The sequence below is a fragment of the Equus quagga genome, chromosome 9 (genome assembly GCF_021613505.1).
Source record: "Equus quagga isolate Etosha38 chromosome 9, UCLA_HA_Equagga_1.0, whole genome shotgun sequence".
Taxonomy (NCBI): Eukaryota; Metazoa; Chordata; class Mammalia; order Perissodactyla; family Equidae; genus Equus; species Equus quagga.
Genome location: NC_060275.1, coordinates 1,025,545 through 1,042,287, shown reverse-complemented (window position 1 = coordinate 1,042,287; position 16,743 = coordinate 1,025,545). Strand labels below are relative to the sequence as shown.

The 16,743-nt window shown below is 38.6% G+C and overlaps 1 protein-coding gene across 8 annotated transcripts in view; it reads left to right on the top strand.

Annotated features, from left to right (window-relative positions):
- ATP9B (ATPase phospholipid transporting 9B (putative)) overlaps nucleotides 1–16,743 on the top strand; it is a 280,330-nt gene that overhangs the window by 131,652 nt on the left and 131,935 nt on the right. For all 8 annotated transcript variants that reach the window (XM_046672314.1, XM_046672313.1, XM_046672312.1 and 5 more), the window contains 2 exons: nucleotides 7,740–7,815; nucleotides 14,750–14,826. In XM_046672314.1, coding sequence (XP_046528270.1) covers nucleotides 7,740–7,815; nucleotides 14,750–14,826 — 153 coding nt within the window. The remainder of the gene's footprint in view (nucleotides 1–7,739; nucleotides 7,816–14,749; nucleotides 14,827–16,743) is intronic.

The window sequence follows — 16,743 nt, the reverse complement described above, 5'->3', positions numbered from 1 at the left end:
CAGGATTCCTATTAGAGAATAATTTATTTCATAACTTAAATGATAAATGTGTGAATTGCTGAATTAATGTGTGAATTAGGATGTATCCTAATTATATGCTCAGTTTGCTAGGTCATGACTAAAAGTACTAGATTAACATACACTGAAAGGATATGGTCCATATTTGGGAAATAAGAGTGAGGCTCTATAGATTTTTGTATCTCCAGCAATATCTATCGGAGTTAGATTCTAAGACCATATCTCTGTGAATGAATCAGAAATTGGTCCTTTCAGTTCAGTCATAAATTCAAGCACAAGATAGTTAATGCATAGAGTCCACCTACTTCTGTCTTTTAAAGTTGATTCTTTGTTCTATAAAACCAAAATTCAAAGGGAAAATTCAGTTTTTCCTGGATTATTTATTTCTGAGTTAGGCAGTTTTTCTCTCTTCACCTTGAACAGCTACTTTAATTATAAACAAAGGGAACAAACAGCACTTCCCTGCCTGGCGTTTTCCCGTGGAAGAAACAAGGGACAGTGTTGGAATACAGGGTGGAATAGTTAGGATTCTTGTCTTATGAAGACTGATGGTTGTATGTGAGCCCCTGTGCAAGAGCTGGACTTGATTCCAGAACAGTGAGAAGATTGTTACTGTATTTTCACCATCAGTATAAAACTATATAAAAATAAAATGTTTAAAGGGACCAAAGAAATTCTAGCCTTATCATCCTAATATAAATATTAACATTTTTTGGACTATTCCCCTTCAAGTTTCCCATAAACATACATACTTACATTAGGACAACATAAGCCTCATTTTTTCCACTGTAAATACATATTTCCTTAGTATTTTGTATAATCATGCAGCTGTATAATTATCAAAAGATTTTTTAATCTAAAACTACTGAATGCAATAAAATGTGTAACGTAGTTTACTTGACAAACTGTAATTGAAAGAAGTAACTCCTGAGGGACTTGAAAATGAAAACAAAAATGTGTATGTGTGCCTACAGAGACAGAGATTGGCCATATACTGGAATCGGCATATGTAATAGACAGATCCCTTTAATCAAGGGCCGTCTGTGAAGCTCCTGCGCTCTAAGACTCACTTTAAGTACCATCACTTAGAAGACTTCCTTGTAGTCCCTTTTCTTTGATACTATCACATTTGCCCTTGGGACACTCTTTTGTCATTTTTTTGAGTTCGCGTTTATCTCCCGCACTAAACCAGCATCTACTTAGATGAAAGGCTCTGTCTTCATTCTTCTTAACTATAGTTTCTAACACTATAAATCTTGGTATATATTTGGGTACCAAATTGATGTTTGAATGAACTCGCCTGTTTACAGATGATATAACTAAAGCGCAGTTTAATTAATTACCAGTCTATACTCTTAAAATGAATTGTCTTTTAAGAAACAACACCTCATCTGTGTTTAAACAAAGGGCATCCCAGTGTTCATATTCACACAGCGTAAGAAGCTGAGGGAACATCTCCATCAGGCGGCGGCCTTCTTTTTGGGCTGACAGAGAGGAGTGTAGGGGAAGGCCAGTGAGGTCTTAAGAGTTAAATGCTGAGCCTGGAGCTTGGAATGCAAGAAGCTGAAGAACTGCTGGTCTTTCTGTCAGGTGCATGTGAGGTCACTGTGAGCTACACCCCTTCCTCAAAGGAAACTTAAGTTACAACACCTGATAAATATTTGCAATACCATGGGAAATATTTTGGAAAGTGTTAGGATTGGTTTGGATTTTGTGCTTCACAAATATAATAGAGAATCAAATGTCTAGCAAATACTTCCAAGTAGTCAGCAAAGTGACCAGAATTTATATCATTTGAAATGGTTTGATGAGTGAGTGGAAAGAAAACACCAGTAGCACAAACCTCTCTTTCTTACATGCACTTTTGGAAATGGGTGTTCAATTTCTTCCCTCCTTCCGAATTAATGTCCTTTGATTTCTTTGTTATCTTAAAATATTTTCTGATAGCAGATGATCAGTTTTTAATAAAATACAGTTCTCTATGGAGGTAACATATCACACAGTGAGGACAGTGTATAGTCTGTTAGCCCATGGAGATAGAGAGATAATTTGCTCCCACGCCTGATGTCTTTCCATTGTTACTTCTAGATGCAGGCCTGTGGGCTTTTATAATCCTCTATTCTAGAAAGTTTTCTGTAGCCAAAATTGCAGGGACGACTTTATGGACTATGACTTCAGATTAAGATGAAAAATTCTCAGATTTTAAGTGGTTATTTTTGTCTCTGAGCATAAACATTAAAATGTTAAGATAAAACTAGACTGCACCTTATTGCTATTGTGATGCTGATACATGGCCATGTTTGCTGTCTGCACAGATAATTAGCAACATACAGCTTATGTTTGAATTTTTGTTTAATGAAAAATATCTGTCATAACGTTTTTAAGGAGAAATTTAAAAAAAAGTCACCTTTATAGATATAAATATAGGTATATATTAGTTTAAATAAAACTTACGGAAGCATTTTTTTCTCTCATGAGTACACATACATTTGAAAAGATGATTCTGGTCCTTAAGAAAAGATGGTGAGAGAATATTCTACCACACCTACTAAATAATTGTTGATAAGGGGATTTGTGATATGTCTGTGCCAATATCTTCTACTTTTCCAGTAGTACTGTGCTGTTGTTAAAGCACATATTGGAAGATAGAATTTTAGTTTTCCCTCTGAAAAAATGAGAACATACAGTGCTTTAACGAAAATTTAAAATGGTTTTCTTTGTATTGTAGTTAAATATTTTAAAAAATGAGTTGATTAAAGGCATAAAGACATTCTTTTCACTTGTAATTTCAATTTTTTTAATATGCCCTTGTTTTTTGTATTTTTCTTCATTTTTTTTGTTAGGGTAAAATACACATAACATAAAATTTACTATCTTAACCGTTTTTAAGTGTTTAGTGATATTAAATACATTCATAATGTTGTGCAACCCCATAACTCTTTTCCTCCCATAAAACCGAAACCCCTTAAGTGTTAAACAGTAATTCCACATCCCCCCTCCCTGCATCCCGGGCAGCCACCATTCTACTTTCTGCCTCTGTGATTTTTTGACAATAAGTACCTTATATAATTGGAATCATACAGTATTTGTATTGTTGTGACTGGCTTGTTTCACTTAGCGTAGTGTCCTTAACGTTCTTCTGTGTTGTAGCACATTTCAGAATTTACTTCCTTTTTAAGGCTGAATAATCTTCCAATCTATGGATGTACCACATTTTTCTTATCCATTCATTGATCGATGGGCACTTGGGTTGCTTTCATGTTTTAGCTGTTGTGAATCATGCTGATATGAACATGGGTGCACAAATATCTCTTTAAGAACCTTCCTTCAGTTCTTTTTGGGTATCTACCCAGGAATGGAGTTTCTGGGTCATATGATAATTCTATTTTCAATTTTGGAGCATCCACCATGCTGTTTTTCACAGCGGCTGTACCGTTTTACATTCCTACCAGCAGTGTTGAAGGGGTCCAGTTTCTTCACATCCACGCCAGCACTTGTTTCTGTTTTTCTGATAGTAGCCATCCTGTTGGGTGTGAGGTGGTATCTCATTGTGGTTTTGATTTGTATTTCCGTAATGATTAGTGATGTTGACCATCTTTTTATGTCCTTGTCGGTCATTTGTATATCTTCTTTGGAGAAATGTTTATTCAGGTCCTTTGCCCATTTTTGAATCGGGTTGTTTGGTTTTTTCGTTGTTGAGTTCTAGGAGTTCTCTATATATTCTGGATATGAATCTCTAATCAGATAGATGATTTGCAAATATTTCTACTCATCCTGTGGGTTGCCCTTTACTCTGTTGATAGTGCCTTTTGATGCACAAAATTTTTTGATTTTCATAAATTCCAATTGTCTTATTTTATTCTTTTGTTACCTGTGCCTTTGATGTCATATCCAAAAAATCATTGCCAAATGCAGTGTCATGAGGCTTTTGTCCTATGTTTTCTTTTAACAATTTTATTGTAAGTCCTACATTTAGGTCTTTGATCCATTTTGAGTTTATTTTATATATGATTTAAGAGAAGGATAACCTCATGCTTTTGCATTTGGCTATCCCGTTTTCCCAGCACCATGTGTTGAAAAGACTCTCCTTTCCCCATTGAATGATCTTAGGACCCGTATTAAAAATCATTTAACCATATATGCAAGGGTTTAATTCTGGGCTCCTTCTTTTTATTCCGTTGATCTTCATGGCCGTCTTTATGCCACTACCACACTGTTTTGATTACTGTAGCTTTGTAGTAAGTTTTCAAGTCAGGAGTGTGAGGCCTGCAGTTTTGTTCTCTTTCAAGGTTGTTTTGGATATTTAGGGTCCCTTGGGATTCCATATGAATTTTAGAATGGGTTTTTCTGTTTCTTCAAAAAACATCATTGGGATTTTGATAAGGGATTGCAAGTGTGTTGTTTAATTTCCACTATTTTTTGAATTTTCTTTTATTGATTTCTGCCTTTATCTTGTCATGGTTAGAGTAGATACTTTGTATGATATCTATCTTTTTAAATCTGTTGAGACTTAATTTGTGGCCTAACTTAATGTCTGTCCTGGAAAATGTCCCATGTGCAGAAGAATGAGTGTGCTGTTGTTATTAGGTGGGGTGTTCTGTGAATGTCTGTTAGATCTATATTATGTTAAGTCCGCTATTTCCTTCTTTCTGGTTGTTGTAGTGAGGGGATATTGAAGTCTCTAACTATTACTGTAGAATTGTATATTTCTCCCTTAAATTCTGTCAGTTTTTGCTTCATATATTTTTATAGTGTTTCACTAGGTACAGAATTGCTTATAATTGTCGTATCTTCTTGACTTATTGAATATTTAGTTAATATATAATGTCTTTTGTAACTTTTTTGATTTACCATCTATTTTTGTCTGATATTAGTATAGCCACTTCTGCTCTCTTTAGCTTATTTTGTGCACGGAATATCTTTTCCCATACTTTCACTTTCAACTTCTTTGAGTCTTTCAATGTAAAGTGAGTCTCTTATAGACAGCATGTAGTTGGATCGTGTGTTTTTATCCATTCTGCCAATCTCTGTCTTTTTGATTCATGAGTTTAACACATTTATATTTGAAGTCATTACTGATAAGGAAGGACTTAGTTCTGTCATTGTGTTGTTTTCTATATGCACTATAGTTTTTTCCCCCCACATTTCCTGCATTCCTATCTTCTATTGTGTTTAGTTGATTTTTTGTAGAGAAATGTTTAAATTTCTTTCTCATTTCCTTTTGTGTATATTCTATAGCTGTTTTCTTTGTAGTTACCATGGGGACTACATTTAACATCCTAAAGTTGTCACACATTAATTTGAATTTATATCAATTTAAGTTCAATAACATACAAAAACTATCCTCCTTTACAGCTCCATTCCCACCCCTTTGGATTGCTGATGTCACACAATTACATCTTTAAACATTGTGTGCCTAAAAATATAAACTAATGATTCTTTTAAATGCATCAGCCTCTTAAATTATGTAGAAAATAAGATATGGAGTTACAAACCAAAGTTACAACAATACTGGCTTTTACAGTGATAACTGTTCCTGTTTTCGTTGAAGGTATTTCTCTCTTAAATTATGGAGACAATAAAAGGTGCAGTTACCAGCCATTGTTACAATAATATTTACTTTTATAATTGCCTGTATAATTATCTTTTGAGATCTTTACAGTCGTGTGTCACTTAATGACACGGATACCTTTTGAGAATTGCATCATTAGGTGATTTCGTCTTTGTGCAAACGTCATAAAGTGTACTTACAGAAACCTAGATGGTGTAGCCTGTTACACCCTCAGGCTATCTGGTACTAACCTTATGAGCCCACCATTGTATGTGCAGTCCATCATTCACCAAAACGCTATGACGCGGCACATGACTCTACTTCTTCATACGGCTTTGGGTTACTGTGCAGTGTCCTTCCATTTCAACACACACTACTCCCTTGAGCATTTCTTGCAGTGAAAGTTTAGTGGTCACAGACTCCCTCAGCTTCTGTTTATCTGGGAATGTCTTGATTTCTCCCTCACTTTTAAAGGACAGTTTTGCTGTATATAGGATTCTTGGTTGACAGTTCTTTTTCTTTTATCACTTTGACTATATTGGCTCCCTGCCTTCTGGTTTCCAGGGTTTCTCATAAGAAATCTGCTGATGATTTTATTGAGGATCCGTTGTATGTAATGATTTGCTTTCCTCTTGCTGTTTTCAAGATTCTCTCTAGATCTTTTGAAAGTTTGTTAAATGTGTCTCTATGTGGGTCTCTTTGAATTTAGCTTACTTGGATTTGGTTGACCCTCTTGGATGTTGACATTCATGTCTTTCATGACGGTTGGGGAGTTTTTCACCATTATTTCCTCAGATGTTTTCTCCGTCCGTTTTTCTCTGTCCTCTCCTTTTGGGACTCCCACAATGCGTATATTAGTATCCTTCATGGTGTCCCACAGATTTCTTAGGCTCTTTCAATTTTCTTCAACCTTTTTTTTTCTGTTCCTCAGACTTAATCATTTCCATTGTCCTATCTTCAGATTCACTGATTCTTTCTTCTGCCTACTCAAATCTGCCTTGAACTTCTTTACTGAACTTTTTATTGCAATTTTTGTACTTTTCAATTTCTTTTGGTTTCTGTTTAGATTTTCTGTCTCTCTATTCATGTATCTGTTTTGTTCATACATCATTTTCCTGACTTTCTTCATATCTTTATTTCTTTGAACCTCTTTAATATTTTTCTTTTAAAGTCTTTTTCCAGTAGATCTGCCATCAGGCCTTTTCAGGGATAGTTTCTGTTGATTTGTGTTTTTTCTTTGAATGGACTATACTTTTCTGTTTCTTTTCATGGCATGTGACTTTTTGTTGACACTGGACGTTTGATATAATAATGTGGTAACTCCAGAAGTCAAACTTACCCCTTCCTCAGGGTTTGCTGTTTTTTCATCTGGTTTTTGTTTATTGTTTTTTTGATTGTTGGCGGCTCTATCTGTGCCAAGGATCAGCCTGAGGTGTAAACTCAGTGTCTTCTTAGGTTTTTGCCTGAGCCTTTTCTTGGGCATGCACAGTCACTTTCTAATTTTCTCCATGTATGCAGTTGTTTTTGAATGTCCTAGTCTTTAATGACTGGCTCCAAAAAGGGGAAAAAGAGAAAAATGAAGAGGAGAAAAGACGCACACCCTTTAACTCTCCTGGAAGTCACTTGAGCAGGAGGCAGGGGTCTTGCTACACTGGGAGAGGTGCAGCCGCAGTGGCCACCCGCCTCTGTGTCTGCACCTCTGTGGTCCGAAGCAGCAAGCAGCAGTCAGAGCACAGACTCTCAGTGTTGGGGGCACAGAACTTTTTTGCCCACCTTGGCTCCCACCCGCTGTGTGCAGGCTGCTCCAGGAACATGTGCACAGCTGCCTGCCAGGGGCTTGGGGTGGGGACAAGTACCTCCTACTGTGCTAAGAGCAGAAATTAACTAGAATTTACCATCCAAGCCTTCCCCTGGAAGTGACAAGCCTTCAGCAGGCCCCAGATTCCAAAATAGTTCCATCAGATAGATTATGCCCCTGCACTTGTCATCCAGGTATGGAGATTCCTGATGCTTCCTCCTCTGCCATCTTCCCAGAATCCTCTTTTTCCCTTGTTTTTCACCTCTGTTTTGCAGTACCTTTTCACTGCTGGTCAGTATGTTTTTAATCTGAATTATAAGTAATAAAAAAGTTTGCTAATTTGCCATTCTTTCCTTTTCTTTCCTTGAATAGGAGGACAGTGATCCGCCTGTTCATGAAAGTCTCAGCATAGAAAACACCTTGTGGGCAAGCACCATTGTTGCATCAGGTAAGAAATAAGTTCTATTTTTAGCATAAGTTCTCACATAAAGGTGATCCTTTGTGTGTTTGAGTGACTCCAAACAAATGCTTCTCAAAATGCCTTCCATTATGTATATACTCCACTTCAGTGGGTGTGGAATGGGCCTGAGAGTCTGCATCTTGCACAAGCCCAGGACAAGGCCGGAGCTGTTGCTTACCACCCTGCACTCTGAGCAGCAAGCCCCAAGCAGCTGTGGGTAGTACATCTTCGTGTAGGAATGCACAGATGTTTTGCTGGATTTGACACCTGTTTCTTGACAAACTTGACAGTGTGCCTTAATGAGAGGTGGCACAGCAGAGCTAGGTAAGCAAATGGTGATTTTAGAGGGACCTTACCTCTCTTCATTCATCTAACAGAATTCATAGGAGGTCAGTGTGGTGCATTGTCTGGGAGGGAGAGAAGTCTTAGATGACTTAGAGAGCCGTTAGGAGGTAGATTGTGTCTGAGCTTTAGGGGCCAGGACGAAGATTCTTAATTTTCTTATTAGTAAAATTGGAGGATGTTGGAGTATTTCTAGCAGTCAAACAGGGTGGCCATTTAAATTTACATCTTGTAAAGTAAATTTCTCTGGGTGTTATTGAAAATCTGAATGATTGTCACCTTCTCAGAAAGTAATTCACCTTGCTAATGGTGCCAGGAATGAAGCTTAGCAGCAGGGAGCATTAAGGTCACTGTTGGGCACAGGAACCCGAGGAAACATTCAAAGTAGGCTTGTCTGTCTTCCCAGTGTCTATTGCCCGATGCTGGGAACCCTCCTCTCTTTGAAGTCAGTCATCCTTCTAATGGTTTTGTATGGAATCTCTGCTCCAGACCAGGCACTAATGACACAGTGTGGAACAAAGTCCTTAGGATCCTGTCCTCAGGAGCGTGTGGGTGAGAAAGACATTAAGGAAATGAGACTGATAATTTCAACTATGCTAAGTATCACAGAAAGGTGTTGGGTGCCCTGGAAACAAATAAGCCAAAAACCTTACCTGGTCCAGGTTTGGGGGAAGCTTCTCTGAGGAAGAGATATTTGGACTAGATTTAAAGAATACACCGATGTGACTGGGTAAGATGGATGGAAGGGGGCTGTGGAGGATTCCTGGCAGTACTGACACTTATGTGAAGGCCTGGTGCTGAGAGGGAGAGTAGCTGAAGAAAATGATCTAAGGGCCAGGGTGCCTGGCACAGAGAAAAGGAAGGGATCAGACACATTCAGGGCAGTTCTGTGTGCATGTGTTTAAATGGGGGCCTGTGTGTACATGAAAGTGTAAAACAGACTCCAGCAAAGGTACACACACCCATCTTTTGGGGGAGAGAGAATAAAAGAAGATTTAGTTTTCTACTATTACTTGTAACCAGAAAAAAGCAAGTTGATAACAAAGATGACAATTTGAATAGATAGAAATTCTGTGAGGTGTTTGATGTTATTTTTTGTGCTGATGAATTTTTCAAATTTCTCCAATTAAAAGAGAGAGAGAAAGTAAGGGTAACATGCATGAAGAGACCTCTGAGGGAGCACAGCAGGTCCTAGGTTGTGTAGCCCACAGGAAAGGTCTTCACACCATAGAGAGTCCTCAGATGGAGCAGACCTGGTTCTAGGTTGTGTAGCCCTCAGGAAGGGTCTTCACACCATGAAGATAACCTCAGAAGGAGCAGGCCACATCCTGGGCTGTAGCCCTCAGGATGGGTGTTCACACCATAGAGAGTCCTCAGAGGGAGCAGGCCAGGTCCTTGGTTGTATAGCCCTTGGGAAGGGTGTTCACACCATGGAGAGTCCTCAGAGGGAGCAGACCACATCCTGGGCTGTAGCCCTCCGGAAGAGTGTTCACACCATGGAGAGTCCTCAGCAGGAGCAGGTCAGGTCCTGGGATGTATAGCCCTCAGGATGGGTGTTCACACCATGGAGAGTCCTCAGAGGGAGCAGGCCAGGTCCCGAGGTGTGTAGCCCCAGGAAGGGTGTTCACACCATGGAGAGTCCTCAGAGGGAGCAGGCCAGGTCCTTGGTTGTATAGCCCTCAGGAAGAGTCTTGCAACCACCATTGGGAGGGTACTCTGCAGCCAGGGGCTGTATTAGAATCCTGTCCTCACACTTCTTTCACATCACTGTTCTTGTGTTGCACCTTGCTGATGGTCCTGGATTGTCTAAGCCTTGCCACAGTTAAGTGAAGTGCTGCTGTTAGTCTCACTTTGTGGGTGAAGGACTGTGGCTCAGAAAGGCACACAGCTAGGCTGTAGTGGGACCAAGATTTGAATCCAGGTGTGCTGTCCTTGGCAGCCATTGCCATTCAGCACTTAGCATTTAATAGTTTTAGGTAAATGTTTACAGTATGCCACTCTAAGCTAATACTTGGTCACAGATTCTACGTTTTCTGTATCTAGATGTTGTATTCCATTTTGTTTCCATCATATTGATGCTTATTCTTCTTAATAAAGGTTCAGAGTTTAGTTCATTCATAAAGATATTCGAAGATTCTTTTTATTTATAAATTTTATTTGATCTTTTGTTTCCTGACTATCAGAATGTTGTTACTGATCCCAGTACTATTGATTTGTGGCCTTTCTCCTCAAAGAGACAGAAGCAACCTGAGCTCAGGCTTCTGAGATATCCCTGATAATTCCCTGTGTACAGTTTTTGTCTCCTGGCCTCACTTCTCTAGAAGACCTTGGCGAGTGGCAGCTCCACTTGCACTCTCGGCAATGCAGACACAGACTGAGGAATCACAACACACTTGCCTCCTCGGCAGCTCTGTCCTGTTCTCTATGACACATAGAATGTGCCAGGGTATTTTATCTTCTGGAGAGTGTTTAGACTGCTTTAAAACCATCAATTCCAAAAGTTTAAATTAGCTGACTTAAAGTTTAATTTGTGTTTGGGCATTTTTAAAATGCAAGCTTTTTAAATTAATTTCAAAACTTTTAACATGCACTTATTTTTACTTAAAAACCTTATTAATGTGAACAATTACTGGACTCTGTGTATTACCAGACTGCCATATCCGAGTGTTTGAAAACTGGATTTCTAGGAGTAATGTTAGGGCTATCTTCTTTATACTTGATTACATGTTGAGAAGAAAAGACCAGAATCTTTTAAAATCTTGCTCTTTCAGTGTTATATGTCAGTTGAATTCAAGTTGCCTCCTGGTGAAGTGAACTCAGACCTTCCTCCCTTGTCATAGGATTCTGAATGCCTGCGAGCAAGGACTCATGTTAACACAGACAGACACAAGGACTGACGGTCACCAAAGAGGGGCAAATGCAACTTCTTGTGGCGCCAAGCTGCTGTTTCCTCCTTGATGGTTCAGAGAACATCACTTTTCCAAAGCACAGTCAGTGTTGTGTAGTGGTGCTGTGTTCCATTGATAAGCAGAAAAGGGGATATTCCCATCTTAAGTTGAAGAGAGCCCGGAAGCAAAGATGAGTCCCCAGAGCAGGACTGCAGGACGTGTATGCTCAGACAGGGGTCCAGGGCTGAGCCCCCAGAGCAGGACTGCAGGATGTGTGTGCTCAGACGGGGGTCCAGGGCTGAGCACTCAGAGCAGGACTGCAGGACATGTATGCTCAGACAGGGGTCCAGGGCTGAGCACTCAGAGCAGGACTACAGGATCTGTGTGCTCAGACAGCGGGTCCATGGCTGATACTGATTGTGATAAATACAGAAAATAAGAGTAAACATTTGGAAACTTTTATAGCAATTTGACGAAGTAATTTAATGTTTAACAAAATTGGGGGACATATTTTCTTGTTTTTGTTATTTCATTTCTCTTGGTAATTTATTGTTATATTTAGTCCTCATGGCAGATTAGAAATTTAAAAACAAAACCTGGCACTTTACCATACATAGTTTGCGAGGCTCCTGTACTAGAGAAAGGTTAGTACACATAGGATTGAGACAGCAGGAGAAGCCGTCCCACTAAGACATCACCTAAGAGACCAGACCCAGAGAGCTCTGGTATACACGAAGACACGTGGAACCTGGGCATGCAGGAGTAGTGGAAATAACAACACACCCCAGCATGCAGTTCTTAATTCACAGCCAGGGGTGGGAGTTGATGCTTCCCAAACCTTCCATCTCATGGGGCAGTTGCAATGGTCTGGGAGTGGGTGGAGACATTCTGTCCGTCACTTCCTGTTGTTCTGACACCTTCCCCTGACTTGCACAGTTGGTAGAGCCTAGAGCTGGTGAGGTCTCCCCATCACTCTCTGTGTCCCTGGCCTTGGTCTCTTTGTGTAACTTTCCTGAAGATAGTTCCCTGTCTTCAGGCTGTGTGGCTGGTCCTGACAGGTGTGTAGTGTTCATGGGTACCCTGCCCTGCTTTGTGTCTTCATGCTCTTTGGTGTTTTCCTTTCCTTCCCTTGGTTCCCAGCACGTGAAAGTACTGCAGTCCACGAGCAGCCAGACACCAGGTCTTGTTGAGATTGGCACCAGGAGAGCATCTGTAGGTTGTCGTCCATTCCCAAGGCTGCCACAAGTGGCCCTGGCACTTTCCCTGCCGAATCTAGCAGGTTCTCGGTGTGTAACTGAGTCAGGAAATACTGTGGTTGGTTGATGGCTATCTCGATCTGTCTGTCTCTCTCTCTCTGTACAACATTTTTCTCTTTTGTAGTCAATCTTCTGTTATTTCTGATGAATGTGTTATATTTTATCCCCCTCTCATGTCTCAATTTCAAAATTAACAGGTAGTCTTTTCCCATATTTCTTTCTACTCTATATACAGGGTTTACTCAATCTTTTAGCTTATAATAATTCATAAATACATACTCTTTTTCAAAGAGAATGAAGAATATTCCAGATATTCTGTACTGACTCTAGTAATTTTAGTAAATAAATAGCATGACAGACTCAGAAAAAAAATGCATTAACTACATGAGTACTCATTTTTAGTGAGAATGAAATGAAATAGTACATATGATAGCCTTTACCAAACTTTAATAGATTATACTAATAGCATTGCATGAGAAATTCTTTAAATACTTACTATATATGGTATATTTAACATGCAGATACTGACTGTATTCTATGTATATCTGAATGAGGTGTTTCTTGTTAGTCTTGTCATTTCTCAGTCTCATTCTCGGCCCTGTAAACGGTACCACAGCCTGTGATCAACATTGCCAGTCGGCTCCCTGCTCTAGGAGAGTGGTTCTAGCCGTCTGCTTTCTCTCAGGCTTGTTTCTTCTGCTGTTGTTAAAAATAGTTTGCAGTTTGTCTTGTTCTGTTTTTGTGGTTATTTAACATTAGTGACGCTTTTATGTTTTAAGTTAGACTTAATTGGCAAAATAGGAAGAAAATATCAGGTCAGATTTAACATTTAGCTTCACTGACAAAAGAATTGTGTGATATTTTTTTTGAAAGTTTTTTATAGTGTATCATTATGTGTTTAATATTTTTCTGTATAGCAAGTACAAACATATCATCTAGGAAGTTTATTTGGATAATAATATATATAAAGATAGCATTTGTGCAGTTTGGGTTAGCTTATATGCCAAATGTGAGCTTACTGTCTTTTCAAGAACACAATAAATTTGAACTTCACACGCTAAATTCAAACCTTGTAGCTTTCCCAGTGGCACATAGTTTAAAAAGGGAAAAAAGGAAATGCTTATTCCAAAAGAGAAAAGCTGTGTAACCTCTGCAGGTGTCGCTTGTGAGTGGTATTCCAGCAGCCTTCATCTTCTTGAACGTCCTGTGGCAGAAGCTGTTTGAACGTGATGTTTGTAATACGCAGCTACCGTTGCTCATATAAATCCGAGAGGTTGCTGAGATCCTACTTTTTACTCCGTGGAGCCTACTTGTGACTCACTAAGTTTCACACATTGACCTCATGTGACATGGAAGTATTTTTGTATAATTATCATATTTAATTCTGCGATGGTTGATTTCAGTGAGTATGGATATTTTGTCTTTCTCATTTTTTTTTTTTGAGGAAGACTGGCCCTGAGCTAACATCCATGCCCATCTTCCTCCACTTTTTATACTTGGGACGCCTACCACAGCATGGCTTTTGCCAAGCGGTGCCATGTCCGCACCCGGGATCTGAACCAGCGAACCCCGGGCTGCTGAGAAGCGGAACGTGTGAACTTAACCGTTGCGCCACTGGGCCGGCCCCTCTCATCTTAATCATATTTCTCACCTTCAAAATTTGTGAAAATAAGGAATATAAATTATAGGTAGCTGCCAATCTAGAGATAGACTTCCATGGTCTTTGACACTCCGGAGACGAGAGCTTCTGAGCCTTTGTGGTCTGTGGGTTCTTCTAAGGGTGACCTCTTATTCGTTTATCTTAAGTTTGACAGACCACAAAATTATCACTTCTCCTTGACACGTGCAATTAGAAAACCAAAGTTTCAGGAGACAGGAGTAAAAGAGACTAATGACATCTAAATTCAAAATGATATGTTGTTTTTGTAATGTTTCTCTTACTGTTTTAACTGTGTATGTACCGAAATAGCAGCGAAGGCTCTTAGACCCAGTAGTCTGTAAATGTGCAGTGGAAGCTTGTAGACTTCTGTTTAGAGGGACTGCTGCAGCTGACGCTGGCATGGTTTGAAGTCACACGATGAGTTCCATCAGTTAAGAATGTCGCCTCTTTTTATTTAACTTCAGTGTCAAGTTACCATTTTAGTAGACATTAATGAACAATGTCACTCTTTCTGTTGTCAGTGAAAAGGATGTTAGTTCATTTGCTAGCGTTATATGTAGGTAAATTTGTATTACTTAAGAAATAATGAGTTTTTCAAATTTTATGTTAAAAGTTGAGATTAGATTTTCTCGAACTAGCCAAATTAATATGCTATTGGATAAATTTATATAAAATAGTGTAGTAATATTTTCCACCAAAACAGTTAACTAGAAAATGTTATCTCTGTGCTTACCCTTTAAAATATCTCTATAAGGACCACTTTCGTGTTTTTGCAGGTACTGTAATAGGTGTGGTCATTTATACTGGAAAAGAGACTCGAAGTGTAATGAACACATCCAATCCAAAAAATAAGGTAGGCTAGATGAAGGAACGGCTGCTTTAATGAACTTACTTTTTCCTTTCAGTAAAAAAGTACATGTCATTCTGAATAGCTCGTTCATTTTAGCTTAATATATAGCATAAAAACAGACTTTCAAAAGTGCTGGTGATTTAGGTTATGAATTCTCTGTGTTTATATAACAACATGCTCATACTGTAGAATTTCCAAAAGTATCTTTTCTTGATTTGTCAGAGTTTTATATGTGTCTTAAATTTTCATTGTTAGATATATAATTTGCCCATAACTTGACAGTTAATTATGAGTCTTAATTTCAATCTATTTATTTTACAGTTTACACTCCTTATTTTTATGTTTATGGTTCATTTTTAAAATAAAGGAATCTGTATTAATGTTTTTATGGTATTTAATTCGATGTGTTATATTGTTAAACTAATTTTATTTAACTTACTTCCATTTCAGAAGAAGCATATTGAAAACCAGATTTTGGTTTTAAAGACTGCTGTTATATTCCTAAAATTGTTACTTATGCAGTATACACGTGTGGCTAAGTTAAATCATAACAAAAGTTAGTTTGAATTCTCAGTAGTTGTTATTTGGATAATACATTTTGTATGATCAAGTCACAAAATGTGCTGATGTCCACTGAATGAGAAGCTCTTTCTGCCTGTGCATTGTACTTACTTTTATTTGGAACATAACCTCTGTGTATCTAAGTAGAGTAAAAAATCCTGTCATGGATTAATGCCATGCTTTGTGAGTAATTAATAGTAAAGGTTGTCTTTTGCAGGACATATTATTACAAAGCAATAGAAATGAAATATTTCTTTGAAAAGATATTTTTTAAGACAAAATGTATTCCATTTTTTCAGCTAAATGTGATTTTTAAAAAATAGTTAACCCTTCAAAATTTAGGAAGACAGCACTGGCGCTGTGATGCTTGGGGCCGTTTGCAGTGCAGCTGACCAGCACTGACGGTGCTTCCTGTCCAGAGGGTGTCCTCACCCACCCACTGGGTACATGCGTTATCCCCATGAGATTAATGGAATTTCATATCTCTGTGTTTGTTAAGACTCCAGGTGTCTGTGTATGATGTGCTTACTAAGGTGTACTGTTATTTTCGTATAAATTCTGATTGTGATGACAGGGAAGACTATCTCTGTAGATTGATATTGCAACTTGGCTTGCATTTGAGCAAATCAGATATACCCAATATGTTCTAATCAAATATACCCAAGTCAGCATTCTACAATAGAGTTAACGTTATTTAAAAATAAATTATTAAACTAATTATTGACAGAGTTAGAATCACATACATATTTATGTATGTTTTCCATGAAGTAGAGTGATTTCTTTTTCCTTTAGTAAGTAAAACTAGGATGTTCTAATAATGCACATATGAGTTCTAGGGTTTTTTTTCCTTAATCATTTTACTTTTACAATTATAATATTAGAGGGTAAATTTAATTTTAAATATAAGTTTAAACTTCTTAAAGGCTATCCTGCCTTTAATACAACTCCTTTTTTCAGTCTGCCTTATTCTTCAGTGTAGCTTGTTTCCTGTCACTTTCTCGTTGTGTGTCTGTGTGGTCAGTTCTTTTCTTTGTTCACCTTTAGTTTTGTGTCAGTGTGCTCTTTCCCTTGGGTGTTGGTCCAGGGCTGTTGAGGCGACCTTTTGTCGGTTTGTGGCGCAGTTAAGAACTTTGACCCTGGAGCCTGACTGCCTCGGTTAGAGTCAGCTTTGCCCCTGACCAGCTCTTTGACCCTGGGCAAGTGCTGTCTGTTACCCATCCTTGTTATCTTTCTACAGAATGAAACGTGAAAGGTGAATGAATGCCGTAGCCTTTCAGTCTAGCCCTCACTGTCAGTCGAGAAACGCTCCCTGAGTGACTAGTTGTGGAGGGCACTGTGCGCGCTGGCCGCCACATGCCT